Source organism: Camelus dromedarius, chromosome X (genome assembly GCF_036321535.1).
Source record: "Camelus dromedarius isolate mCamDro1 chromosome X, mCamDro1.pat, whole genome shotgun sequence".
NCBI classification, from domain to species: Eukaryota; Metazoa; Chordata; class Mammalia; order Artiodactyla; family Camelidae; genus Camelus; species Camelus dromedarius.
Window position 1 is genome coordinate 1,365,009 of NC_087472.1, and position 13,524 is coordinate 1,378,532.

The window sequence follows — 13,524 nt, forward strand, 5'->3', positions numbered from 1 at the left end:
CAGGGCAGGGATGAGGCCTGGAAGACGTCAGGAAGCCAGCAGGTTCATCCCGGCAAGAGGTGGTAGTGAGGGCAGTGGACCTGTGGGGACGAGATGGACTCCAGAGAAGTCCAGGGAGGTGACAGGACAACAGTGGCTGCTGATGGCGGGGTAGGGAATGGGCGAGAGAGACCAGTGTGGGGAGATGTCAAATTGGCAGGGAACAGAGCTTGGTGCCTGGTGACTGCTTCAGAAAACCGGGTGGGAGCGGCCGGCCTCTGCTGTCTTCACAGGGGTAGTGCAAACTGAGTGCGACAAGAGGGAGGAGGGGCAGCAGGAGCTGAAGGCCTGTTTTAATTTAAGGGACGTAAACACGTTTTACGTGCTGCTGGGAAAGAGCCAGCAAAGAAGGAAAAGTAGCAGATACTGCAAAGAGCTATCAACTGCTGGAGCAGGTTCCTGAAGGAGCAGAAAAGATGGGATTCGGGCACAGTACGTGGGTGCAAATGCTCTGAGCTGGAGTGACCTGCTGGAAAGCTTCCAGACCGTTCTTCCTGCACCCAGCCTCCCTGCCAGCTGACCGCAGTCAGCCAGGAGCCTTTGCATGACCGACATCTGACCCTGTCCTGCCCGGATCTCTTGACCACTCTCCGCTGCCTCCCAAATAAAACCAAAACTTCTTCAGGGGACCTCCCACTGACTCGCGTAAGGCCCGATTCTAGCCCTTTCTGGAAGGCCCCGGGCCTTCGCCAGGCCGGCTTTCCCCGCCGCTCAGAACCGATCCCGTCCATCCCTCAGCCCCGCTCAGACGGCTCCTCCTCTGGGAAGCCAGCCCCGCCCGCCTCGCCGGGCCAAGCGGCGCTGCCTTCGGGGAGTGACCGCGCACGGCGCCCCCGTGTGGCCGGGGATCGCGGAGGCGGCGGCGGCGGCGGCGGCGGCGGCGGCGGGTGAAATGGCGGCGGGCCCGGGCACCGCCCCTTCCGCCCCGCCGGGCGTCGCACGAGGCCGGCTTAAAGGGGAAGTGAGTCAGTGTCCGCGGACCCGGGCGGCCGAGGCCCGCGCCCGCCGCGGCCCCGAGAGGCCCCAAGAGGCCCCGGCCCGGCGGCGGCGGCGGCCATGGCCGGGGGGCCGGGCCCGGAAGACCCCGCGGTCCCCGGCGCCCAGCACTTCTTGTACGAGGTGCCGCCCTGGGTCATGTGCCGTTTCTACAAAGTGATGGACGCCCTGGAGCCAGCTGACTGGTGCCAGTTCGGTGGGTGGCGGCGGGCCGGCGGGGTCGGGGCAGGCCGGGGCCGGGGACGCGCGGACCCCGGGCGCACAGGCCTGACGCCCCTCGCCCCGCAGCCGCCCTGATCGTGCGCGACCAGACCGAGCTGCGGCTCTGCGAGCGCTCCGGGCAGCGCACGGCCAGCGTCCTGTGGCCCTGGATCAACCGCAACGCCCGTGTGGCCGACCTCGTGCGCATCCTCACGCACCTGCAGCTGCTCCGTGCACGGGACATCATCACGGCATGTGAGTGCGCGGCCCCGGGACCCCCGGGACCCCCCCAGGCTAGGGACCGCCCAGGGCCAACCGCAGAGCTCCTCCCCATGGCCTGGCCTAACATCCCTTTCCTTCCTTGGCGTCCCAGGGCACCCTCCCGCCCCGATTCTGCCCCCCAGCACCACCGCCACGAGGCCCAGCAGCATCTCTGCACCCTCCAAGGCCGAGGCTCCCAGCCCCCGGAAGTTACACTCGTCAGCCTCCACCCTCCTCTCCCCAGGTAAGACAGCCCGGATGTTGGGCTTGATGAACCTGAGGAAAGGACCACCTTGACCATGGCCACGGCTGTAGATCCTGCCACTGGTCTCTGCTTGCCTCTCACTGGTGTCTTTATGAAGCTTTTCCAGGTACCCAGACTCAGTCTGATCCTGAGCTTGGCCCTGTCCCAAACTCTGCTGCCCTCCTGCCAGCACCGCCATCGCCAGCGCCTTCCTGTACCAAGGTAGGTGGGTCCTGCACCTCGCCCCAAAGTTTTGAGACAAGCTGCAGGAGCCCCAGCCTTTGAAACCCCAGGAAGCCCCAGCCAGCTCAGCAGGGGTGGCTGGGGTTGGGGGAGCTTGGAGCCTAGGCAAAAGAGAGGAGCCAGGACCTCACCTGATCTGGGGTCTCTTCCCACAGCCAAGCGCAGAGAGCCCACTGTCCCTCCTGCAGGGGGCACACTCCTCTTCGTTCTGCTGGCCCCTCCATGAGATTTGCCAGGGCACACACAACTTCTCCGAGGAGCTGAAGATCGGGGAGGGCGGCTTTGGGTGTGTGTACCGGGCAGTGATGAGAAACACGGTATATGCTGTGAAGAGGCTGAAGGAGGTGGGTGTAGCATCCCGGCACAGGCCCTGGAAGGCTGTTAGCAGACCCTCACTTGCCTGGTCCTCCCCCCGCTGCTTCAGCTCTCTGGTTTCCTAGTTCACGGCCCCCAGACCCTTGCTTGTTCTGGGCCCAAAACAGGTGGCAGTGGGAGTGGCTAGCAGCCTTGGCTGCAAGAGCCTCACATTGCCCGCCCCCACCCCTCCTTTTCCCTGAGGGCCGCAGGATGCAGACCTGGAGTGGACCACAGTGAAGCAGAGCTTCCTGACTGAAGTTGAGCAGCTGTCACGGTGAGCCTAGGTGTCCCTTCTTGCCAGGGGCAGAGGGAGAGCCTTGCCGGGGCCCCATCGGCCTCCAGGACTGCCCAGCGTGGGACCTGGCTCCCTCAGTCCCCCAAAGCCTGCCAGGCCCAGGCTAGCTGAGGGACCACCCCCTCGATGGCCAGATGGAAGGTGCAGTGGATGCTGGGGGCCAGAGTGCTCAGACCCTACTTTTTCAAGCAGGTTCCGTCACCCAAACATCGTAGACTTTGCGGGCTACTGTGTTCAGAGTGGCTTCTACTGCCTTGTCTACGGTTTCCTGCCCAATGGCTCCCTGGAAGACCGCCTCCACCTCCAGGTAGCCTGACCGGGGCCTGGGCGCTCAGCTTCTGGGAGCAGGTTCCACCAGCAGGCCGGGCCTGGAACTCTTTCCTGGGGCCTCTCCCTGCTGCTCCTGTGTGCCTGGAAGCCTAGGTCATAGTGCCTCTAAAAGGGGGGTTCTGGACTCAGAGTAGCTTGAGGGAAGGAGGCAGTGGACAGCAGGTGGCTCTGTCTGGATCTGCCACTGGGTCCCATCTCGTGAGGCGCCCACAAGACACAAGGGCTAACTGCACAGGGGGAGAGCGACTTTGACCTCGCACTGAAGCACTCAGGATAAACTTGACGCGTTGGGGGAGGTGGGGGGAGAGCCTCCGAGGACACTCTAATTGTCCCAGGACGAATGTGTAAACTTCAGGAGCGGAGGGCTGCCGGGTTCTGTGAGGCCTCCCGAGAGCTCGCTCCCAGCCATGCTCCCATCCTTTCTCAGTGTGCTTTCCAAGGCAGCGCGACAGCATGGTCTTTTCTGAAGTAGCTCACAGAGACTTTGCTCCTTGTTTCCCAGAAGGGGAAACTGAGGCCCAGAGAGTGAAGTGCTCATCCAGACCCCTGGATGACAGGTGGAGGGAGGGTTGGGGGTCAAATAATGGTGCCCCTCCTCCAGCCTCCCCTCTGCCCCTTTGCCCCTTCTGCCCCTCCAGACCCAGGCCTGGCCCCCTCTCTCCTGGCTTCAGCGACTGGATATCCTTCTGGGCACGTCCCGGGCAATTCAGTTTCTACATCAGGACAGCCCCAGTCTCATCCACGGAGATGTCAAGAGGTGAGGAGGGGACATAGCCAGGCCCTTGGGGCCCCTGAGGGCTGCAAGAGCTGAGTCTAAGGCAAGGGCAGTTGCTCTCAGCCTGCGGCCAGCAGGGAGCAGTGAGGCCTGCTCGCCGAGGCCTGGTGTCCACTCCCCAGAGCCTTGCCCTGAGTGTTCCCGGTGAGAATAGGCCTCCCCTCTCCTGCTCAAGACAGGTGGGGGACAGGGTGCAGCCCTGATGCCTGGGACATCAGGGCTGGGGGCCCCAGGTCACTGAGCACCCAGCACGGGACACATGTGGAGGGAGAGGCTGAGGATAGGCCCTGCTGATGAGCAGGGACCAAACTGCATAGGGCGCTCTGGGAGCTGCTGGCTTGGAGCCCCAGGCAGCCGGGACGCTCAAGCGGCTGGCCCTGGCCACTTTCTGTGGGAAGGTGTCGGCCCCCAGTGCGATTTCTTTAGGACCGGGCAGGCATGAGGGTGAGTGGGTCGCAGAGCAGGCCAGGGCCGAGGCCAGGCTGACACTACTCCCTTTCGTCCTCAAGTTCCAACGTCCTTCTGGATGAGAGACTGATGCCCAAACTGGGAGACTTCGGCCTGGCCCGTCTGAGCCGATTTGCAGGGGCCAGCCCCAGCCAGAGCAGCGCCGTGGCCCGGACTCGGACTGTGCGCGGCACCCTGGCCTACCTGCCCGAGGAGTACATCAAGACGGGACGGCTGGCCGTGGACACCGACACTTTCAGCTTTGGCGTGGTGAGCCGCTGGGCCCTCTGCTGGCTTGAGGGTTGGGGGGTCGCAGCCAAGTCAAGACAGGAAGGCCTGGAGAATTCCATGTGGGGCCAGAGGCCAACCTGGCAGGAAGCTAATGGAGCTTCAACCCCCAGGCCCCTCCGTCCCTGGCCCCGGGCCGCTTCCTCGGCCCTGCACATCACTTCATGTGTGTAATTTTGCATTCTTTTTCTTCAAGTGGGTCCTCTAAACTGCCAAAGCTTCAGTCCCACAGCACGTGGCTCTGTCCCTACTGGGAGCCGGACCTCATCTGCCAGGCTGAGGGCTGGGCCCCTATCACCAGAGGCCATGCCTTAGCAGCCCCTTTGGGCCAGGCTGCCCCATCCCACCCGCAGCCCCCACTGCACACGGCCCTCCCTGCCAAGGCTGAGGGCAGCACCATCCCGGAAGGCACTCCTGCACATCCAACCTCGCCCTCTTCCCAGGTCGTGCTGGAGACCCTGGCTGGTCAGAGGGCCGTGAGGATGCACGGTGCCCAGACCAAGTATCTGGTGAGCCTCCTGAGGCAGGGCGGAGAGGAAGGCAGGCAGGGAGGGTGGAGGGAGGCAGGGAGGTGCTGCTCCTGGCAACCAACAGGTGTAGCCCTGGAGGGTGGAATGACCCGGAACACGGTGCCCCACAGAAGCCAGCCTCTGCTGCTGCTGCTGCTGAGTCATCTTTGAAAGTAGGCAGGGTCCCAGACGGCTTCCTTTGCCTTGCCGGGGAGAAACCCGTCTGCCTTCTGCAGATGCCGTAGGCCTTTGCAGACCCGACCTGGGCTGGGGCAGGGGAGGGGAGCCCCGGCTGGGCTGTCCTGGTGTGCCAAGACCAGCAGCTGCAGTGGGAAACAGAACCAGGGGCCTGGGGGAGCCCAGGCAAGGCACAGATGAATGCTCCAAGTTGTAGGGACACCCTCACTCCTTGGTTCCTGGGCCGGAGGCTGGCGACCAGCTCCCCGCTGGGCCTGTTTCCACTCAGTCGATGTTGGTGCTTCACGCTTTAGGACCTGATGCATTTCCTGTGCGTTTGTGTCCATTACCGGGTCTCAGCAGATCTGGGCCAGAACCTGGAAACAGACAAGCTAGATGCAAATAGGGCTGCTCTCCGCATCGGCAGCACACTGGACTTCTCCCTCAGGGGCCTTTGCTGGACCCTTCTACTCGTTCTCCACGCCGCAGCCAAAGCTATCTTTCAAAGACGTGCAGAGACCATGGAAGCCCCTTTACCTGTCCACTGTGCTCGGGACAAAGGCCCAATCCACTATCGTGACCTGCCCTACAACCCCCTGGGGCCCACCACCACCAGCCTTCTCTCTGTCCCGTACTCTGCTGGCTCCAGGTGTTTCCTCCTGGCCCTTCCCCTCTGAGAACTCAGGGTGGCCTCTGGTCCTGTTTCTACCCAGGGTGCCTCTCTGTAGGCTGCTCCCTCTCGGCTCCGCCCTCTCCAGCTGCTTCCTGCCTTTAGATCCCAGCTGAAGTGCTGCTTGCTCAGGTCCCAGATGAAACCCCCGTGGGACCTCTCTGCCTTGGTTTCCACTGGTTTCAGGCTCCTTGGCCTCTCTCCCCTCCCAGGAAGTCAGCTCTGTGAAAGCAGGCTCAGGGGGTTCTGTTTGTGGCTGTATCCCTGGGGCACCACTGGGCACCCAGTGAGTACTTAATAAACCCAAAGAAAGATCACAGGAGTCAGTGATGAGGGCCTGGGGAATGCCGCTGAAGGCATGACCCCTGCCTGGCGGCCACGCTCATATTGTCTATCCCACAGAAAGACCTGGTTGAAGAGGAAGCCGAGGAGGCTGGGGTGGCCCTGAAAAGCGTCCAGACCACACTCCAAACAGGTCTGGCTGCAGACGCCTGGGCTGCACCAGTCGCCACCCAGATCTACAAGAAGCACCTGGATCCCAGGCCCGGGCCATGTCCACCTGAGCTGGGACTAGCCCTGGGCCAGCTGGCTTGCTGCTGCCTGCACCGCCGGGCCAAGAGGAGACCCCCCATGACCCAGGTAGTCCTGGGCGCAGGGAGGGGCGAGTCAGGAACCCATTGAGATGCCAGCCGCCATGGGGACAGTGGCCTGCTGAAAACCCCACATTCCTGGCCCTACCCTGTAGTGAGCCAGACACAGCCCCTGCCAGACCTCTTTCTGGAGACAATCTCCCAATGCTCTGCCCTGGCCCTTTGGTTCTGCTTAGGGTGGCCAGAGCCCCGCTGAACCTTGCCCAGTATGTAGAGGCGAAAGGCATTTACTGCGCCCCCTTCTGGGAGTTCTGTGCTGGTGCAGCCTTTTCATGTCTCCTACCTGGCCCCCGCCACTTTCCCTCTGACTGTTGAGAGTAGAGAGAAGCCCCATTTGAAGGCCATCAGGACAGTGAAGTTCTGTTTCTAGAAGATAGAGAGAAGCCGTTCTCAGTCCTTGGCTTTGGTGACTCTGGCTCTACTTCATTCGTGACCTGGAGCTGCCCTGCCATTTGACCGTTTCCTATGAGGACCATGACTGGTCTGCGTGGCCATGTCTGGGCCACTCAGCCCGAGTGCCCCTCTCTTTCCTCACAGGTGTACAAGAGGCTGGAGAAGCTGCAGGTGGCAGTGGCGGGGCCGTCCCCGGAGCCAGAGGCCGCCAGCCGCCACCCCTCTTCCCCGCAGGAGAACTCCTACATCTCCACCACTGGCTGCACCCTGAGCAGGGGCAGCCCACGACAGCCCCTGGCCATGCCCTCGGGAGCCCTGGCCCAGGCAACAGAGCGGCTTCAGAAAGGCACCAACCAGCCAGTGGAGAGTGATGAGAGCGTGTCTGGCCTGTCTGCTGCCCTGCATTCCTGGCACCTGACCCTGAGCTGCCCCCCAGGCCCAGCCCAGCCAGGCAGCCCCAAGCAAGGGGCGGCCGAGTGGGCACTGGCACCCCTCGGGCAGGCTGGCTATACTCAAGAGGGCGCCACCCGAGAGTCAGGCTGGGGGAGCAGCCCAGGGCTTCAGCCCACAGCCGTGGAAGGTAGCTGGGGCTCATGCCCGGAAGAGGGCCCAGGGACCTCCTTTGGTGACAGTCCCCATACTCCCCACCTCGAACTGGGGCCTGCTGTTAAGCTCACTCTGTTCTTAGCAAGCTCCAAGCTACTGTCACAGGGCAGGCTGCCTGCCTGGCCTGGGAAAGGGACACAGGACAGTCTGGTGCTGTCTCATCTCCCCGGGCCATGCCCCCAGGTGGGTGAAGAGAGGCAGGGAGCTTGCTTCCTGCAAGCCAGGAACAAGGAAGGCTCTGCCTGGGACTGGGCTCCAGGCCCTGCCCGCAGAGAGAGCGCTGAGGATTTCTGTCCCAAAAGAGAGGGAGCTAGGCTGGAGACCGGGAAGGCTCCTGAGGCCAGCAGTGTCAGCAGGGAGTTCCCAGGGACATCAGCCCCTGCAGCTAAGAGGGCATTCTCTCCACCCCAGGCTCACTCCTGGGCAGCTCCACATCATCGCGGCCCCCGCAGATTGTCATCAACCCAGCCCGACAGAAGATGCTGCAGAAGCTGGCCTTGTACGAGGATGGGGTCCTGGACAGCCTGCAGCTGCTGTCGTCAAGCTCCCTCCCAGGTACCCCAGGACCCACCCCCAGTGGTGATGGGGCTCAGAGCCCAGGGTGGCCCATGTGCACTCTGCAGCTGGATGCCTGCCCTCCGGGGCCACTTGGAACGTTTGTCCTGATGGGGCACAGCTGAGGCCACTGCTTCCCAAGGGGATGGGATCGCACAGAGGAGGACACCCCGTCTGAAGACGGCCGGAAGCCCAGCCTGTCCCCACACCTCCTCTGGGAAAGTGTGTATTCTAGGCAAAGCCCTGTCCCAGGTCCCTCACCTTCCCTTAGCCTGGGGGTGCCAGAAACCGCCCCCATGCTTCTGGAATATACGAAGCCCCAGCAGGCACATTCCATTCCAGGTGATATTTGAAGGGGTGCTGCTTAGGAATAGAAATCTCTGATTCCAGAGCGCACCTCCCCCTGTGTGCTAACTGACCAGCGTTTCTTCCTCCTCCTGCAGGCGTGGGCCCGGACCAGCAGCGCAGGCAGGGGCCTGAGGAGAGTGATGAATCTCAGAGCTGACCAGCTCACCTGGGCACTAGACCCCCAAACCCGGAAGTCACAGTTCTCATGGTCAGAAGTTCTCACGGCACACGAACCGTTGGCAGCTCGCGGGCGGCGGGGCAGGGGCTCCAGCCTCCCGTGGGAGAGCAGGTGGTGGGCCCTGCTGCTCTAGGGCTTTAGGCACAGACAGGACTCAGAGCCCCCCGGGCTGGCTGCTGCTAGCCATTGGCAGGGCAGGACATCTGAAAGGTCTGCCTTCAGTCCAGAATTTTCAGGAGAGGAAAGCCGATGTCATTGGAGGGCCATGGCAAGGAGAGTGCATGTCCTGAGGGTGCTGGCTACAGGAGCCAAGAAGGAGAGGAGAGTGGGGCCGCAGGTCCAGTGGGACAGAGTGGGGAGCCAGCTCCCCCGAGGGTCGGGCAGGGCGACTGCCGTCCAGGCCTACAGCAGCAGCCCTTAGCCCTTCTGTTTGGACTTTGCTGAAGCCCTGGGGGAAAGCAGCCACTCTGAAAACAGAGTCGCTGAGACCCAGGGCCCTACCAGCCGCGTGTAATTTGGAAAAGGAAAGGTGAGCTGTGGCTGTGGCTGTGGCTGTCATGCGGCTCAGTCCTCTAGCTAGAAGAGAGAGCTCTGAGACAGCCCAGAGAGTCTAGCGCCGGCTCCTGTCAGGCCGGTGTCTGCAGGCTTCGCCGGGGACGTGGGGGCTAGCGTAACATGGCTGCCTACCAGCCAGGCCACCTCTGGGTGCTCCAGATGGGCACCCAGCCAGGTCAGGCTCCAGAGGCCACAGGCTCAGCCTCAGGCCCAGGCACTGATTGTGACTGAGGGGCCACTACCCAAGGTTTGACTGGGCCCAAGGCCTGTGTTACGCAGACAATGAGAGTCCCCGAGAGGGCAGGAAGCTGGGAGAGAGGGAGGAAGAAGAGAATGGGGCTCAGGTTTTTAGGAACAAGCCAGGTTTCCTGTGACTGAGTGTCTTTGAAAGTCGCCCAGGGCTGTAGCCCCGGCTTACGATGATTTTTGTCTGCAAAGGTGAGTCACACTACATGCCGCACAGCACCAGGCCTGGTGAGGCCCAAGTTGTCCTGGGGCGGCAGAGCTTAAGTTCCGATCTCTGGCTGTGCCCGTAGGCTTTATTGCACTGAAAGCCTTGAGCTTTTCCAGTGCTTTTCATCTCAGGGTTCTCGACTGTCCAAATCAAAGCACCAACCTCCCAGCCCCAGATCCTCTGACGAGTCTTGTTTCCACTCCCACTGAGGCCCCCAGACTGGTGGCTCATTCACAACACTACTCACCAACAGTGTGTTCACGGGTTGTTAAGTGTTCCCTCTGTATTTGATGGATTTTGACACTATTGTAAATGGTACATGTTTCACTTTCTAATTGATCATTAGTAGTGTATAGTAGTATGATTACGTTTTGTATATTGGCTTTGCATTCTATGACCTTGCTTCAATTCACACATTAGCTCTAGTAGTTTTTTGGTAAATACCTTGGGGTAGTTTATACACACAATCATCTCATCTGCAAATAAACAGTTTTGCCTTTTCCTTTCCAATCTGTATGCCTTTCCATTCTTTTTCTTGCCTATTTCACTGGCTAGGGCCTCTAGTCAAATGTTGAAGTCGGGGGATGGAGATATAACTCAGTGGTAAAAAAAAATATGTGTGTGCTTAGCATTCATGAGGTCCTGGGTTCAATCCCCAGCACCTCCATTTAAAAAATGTTTTTTAATAAAAATTTTTTAAAAAGAAGTAGAAATATCAAGTTAAAAAAAAAGTTGAATGGAAGTGGTGAAAGTGGACATCCTTGCCTCATTCTCGATCTTACATGCAAAGTGTTGTCTTTCACCATTAAGTATAATGCTGCCTATGGGGTTGTCACAGATGTACTTTGTCGGTGTGGTGAACCCCACCAATTGATTTCCAAGTATTAAATTAACTTTGCACTCCTTGGATAAAAACAATTCTTGGTCATGATGTGTTATCCTTTTACATATTGCTGAATTCCATTTGCTAATATCTCTTGAGAATTTCTACAACTATGTTCATGAGAGATATTGATCTGTACTTGTAATACCTTTATGTGGTTTTGATGTCAGGGCCTCAGAATAAGTTGGAAAGTGTTTCCTTCTCCTGTGTTCTTAAAGGGCTTGTGTATGCTTGCTGTTACTTCTTTAAATGTTTGATGGGTTCACCAGTGAAGCCATCTATACCTGGGGTTTTCTTTGTAGGAAGGTTTTTCATTATAAATATAATTTCTTTAATTAGATATGAGGCCATTCAGATTTTGTTTTTTCACGTGTCAGTTTTAAGCATTTATGTCTTTCCTTTTTTTTTTTTTTTTGATTGTGTTCAAAGAACAAAGTTTGGTTTTCTGATTTTTCTCCATTTTCTATTTTTTTTGATTTCCACTCTTTATCATTTCCTTTCTTTTATTTATTTTTGAGTAATAAATCTTATTTGGTGTTTAATTTGACCATCTTTTTCGAGCTTCTTAAAGTATTACCTTAAATCATTTATTTTGTTCACTTTTTTATTACTCAGAAAAGCTTCTTTGTTTTTATTTAGCTTTCTGACTCCGTGCTTGTGCTTCCGACACCTTCACAACCTTTTCTGCTCCTCTGTAAGGAAGCACGCTTGAACCTGCTGTGGACACATTCAGTGCAGGTGGAACCACCATGAGCCCAGCTGCCATGTTTGTTTGTTTTAAACAGTCTCATAAGAACTTTAGGTCTCACAGCACAAACTCCTCAAAGTCGGCCTGGGCACAGGCCACCTGCGGATTTTGGTGCTTTCCCAACTTTCTTGGTATAAACAAAAACAATTCTATTGCCAGGGGTTCGGAACAGCCTAGTTTTGTTAGAGGCTGTATTGTAGGACAGCCTATGATGGTATGTCAAACGCTGGACCGTTCTGAATGCCTCCAGATACCGTCCCCGGAGGAGGATAAAAGAAATCACTGATTTTAAACCTTTCTTTTTGTAACATAAGCATTTAAAACTAGACTCTACTGGGGGGAGGGTACAGCTTAAGGGGTAGAGCACATGCTTAGCACGCATGAGGTCCTGGGTTCAATCCCCAGTACCTCCTTTAAGAATAGATAAACCTAGTTACCACCTCTCACCAAAAATAAATAAATAAATACATACATAAAGCAAGCTTTTGAGAACAACTTTAGGTGCATTCTACTCATTTGTATATGTTCTGTTTTCATCATCATTCAGCTCATAATGTTTTCTAATTTCCCTTGCGATTATTTCTTTAACCAATGTCTTACAAAGAAGTGTATTTAATTTCCAAACATTTGGGGAATTTTGCAGATATCTTTTTGTTACGTGTTTTTAATTCTGTTGTGGTCAGAACATTTATTCTGTATAATTGCATTTCTTTTAAGATTACTGAGACTTGTTTTATGGCTTAACATTTGGTTTAGCTTGATGAATGTTCCATGTGTATTTCAGAAGAGTGTATATTCAGCAGTTGGGTGGAGTGTTCTCTAAATGTCAAATTAGATCAAGGTGGTTGATAGTGTTCAAGTCTCTGCCGGACTGAGAGGAAAGTATCGCCCTCTCCACCTGTAATTGTGGAGTTGCCTTCTCCTTTCAGTTCCATCAGATTTTGCTGCTTGTGTTTTGAAGCTCTAATTGGGTGCATACACATTTAGGATTGTTCTGTGTTCTTGGTAAATTGGCCCTTTTATTATGAAATGCCCCTCTTTATCTCTGGTAATGTTCTTTCTTTTGACATCTGCTTTGTCTGGTATGAATAATCTGTGTCTTTATATTTAAAGTGCACTTATAAATAGCATATGGTTCAGTCTTGCTTTTTAAACCATCCTCACAATCTCTGCCTTTTAATTGGTCTGTTTAATGCATTTACATGTAATGGTTGGGTGTAAGTCTACCATCTTGCTATTTGTTTTCTATTTGTTCCATGTATTCTTTGCTCCTTTTTTCTTCTATTCCTGACTTCTTTTGGATTAATCAAATATTTCTGGTATTCTATCTTTTCTCCACTATTTGCTTGTTAGCTCTAATAACTGAGAGCACTGGTTCTGCTCAGGAGCCCCCTTCCTGCACTGTACTCAGACAGAAACCCAGGCCGCTCATAGAGACCACCACGTTTGTTTTCCTTCTGATCAGTCTTGCCCTGCCTGTTGTCCAGTGTTTGAAAATAGTTGTTTGAAATATTTTGCCTGGCTTTCTAGTTGTTTACAGTGAAAGGACTGTTCTGGTATTGGTTCCTCCGTTATGGCCAGAATCACAGCTTTCCCCTCTTCTCTGAGGTGTTCTTCACTCCTAAGATCAGCCCATCTTCCTCCCGCGTGGTCAGTTTCTTCCTCGCTCCTGGGTCTATTTTCTTTCTTTTTTTCCCTGGGTCTCTTTTCATCAAATACGTCCTGGTGGCTTCCATTCTTGAAACAAACAGTCCTTTGACCCAACACCTCTCTCCAGTCATAACCCCAATTCTCTGTTCCTTTTTATAGACAAGCTTCTCAAAATAATTATCTCATTTCTCACTTCCTTCCCATCCCCCCCTTTAATCCCTTCTCATCTCCCTCCTACCCGACCACTCCGCCAGAGTGAAGTCAAAGACGCCAGTGACCATGCTGCTGAATCTAGTGGCCTCTCAGTGCCCACACCCCCTCCAACTGCCCTCCCCTATTGACCTCTGCGACACTGCCCTCTGTCTCTACCCAACCTCTACAAGGTGGGAGACCCTCTTCACTACCTCCATTCACTCCAGTAGTGACTTCACTCATTCACATAGCTCTGAAGATCATCTCTCTGCCGATCATTCCCAAATGACATCTCTACCCAACCCTCCTCTGAGCTTCTCACTCATGTTTCCAATCAAATGACAAAACAGAATGCTGGATTCACAGTCGCTACAAGCTTCCTGTCTCAGTGTGTGGCACTGCCACCACCTTTTACCCAGCTGCCCAAGCCAGACCCTGGGAAGTTAGGCTTTTTGTGTAGACTTCGTTAGGGAGGTATAA

At 56.2% G+C, this 13,524-nt stretch overlaps 1 protein-coding gene and 1 pseudogene across 2 annotated transcripts; one reads left to right on the top strand and one right to left on the bottom strand.

The window, feature by feature from the left end:
* Positions 1–1,049: 1,049 nt before the first annotated feature.
* Positions 1,050–10,077, top strand: IRAK1 (interleukin 1 receptor associated kinase 1). Of its 2 annotated transcripts, XM_064482628.1 has the most exons (14): positions 1,052–1,231; positions 1,324–1,491; positions 1,610–1,741; positions 1,860–1,963; positions 2,140–2,328; positions 2,551–2,615; positions 2,829–2,943; positions 3,605–3,723; positions 4,251–4,458; positions 4,920–4,985; positions 6,235–6,471; positions 7,020–7,455; positions 7,893–8,036; positions 8,480–10,077. In XM_064482628.1, exons 1-14 carry the CDS (start codon positions 1,096–1,098, stop codon positions 8,539–8,541), a joined length of 2,181 nt encoding a protein of 726 aa, XP_064338698.1. In that variant the 5' UTR covers positions 1,052–1,095; the 3' UTR covers positions 8,542–10,077. The 2 variants fall into 2 exon arrangements, with proteins under 2 accessions (XP_064338699.1, XP_064338698.1); XM_064482629.1 differs by lacking the exon at positions 2,140–2,328 and having other exon boundaries at positions 1,050–1,231.
* Positions 10,078–10,988: 911 nt separating this feature from the next.
* Positions 10,989–13,133, bottom strand: LOC116150879 (large ribosomal subunit protein eL34-like; annotated as a pseudogene).
* Between the last annotated feature and the right edge of the window lie 391 nt (positions 13,134–13,524).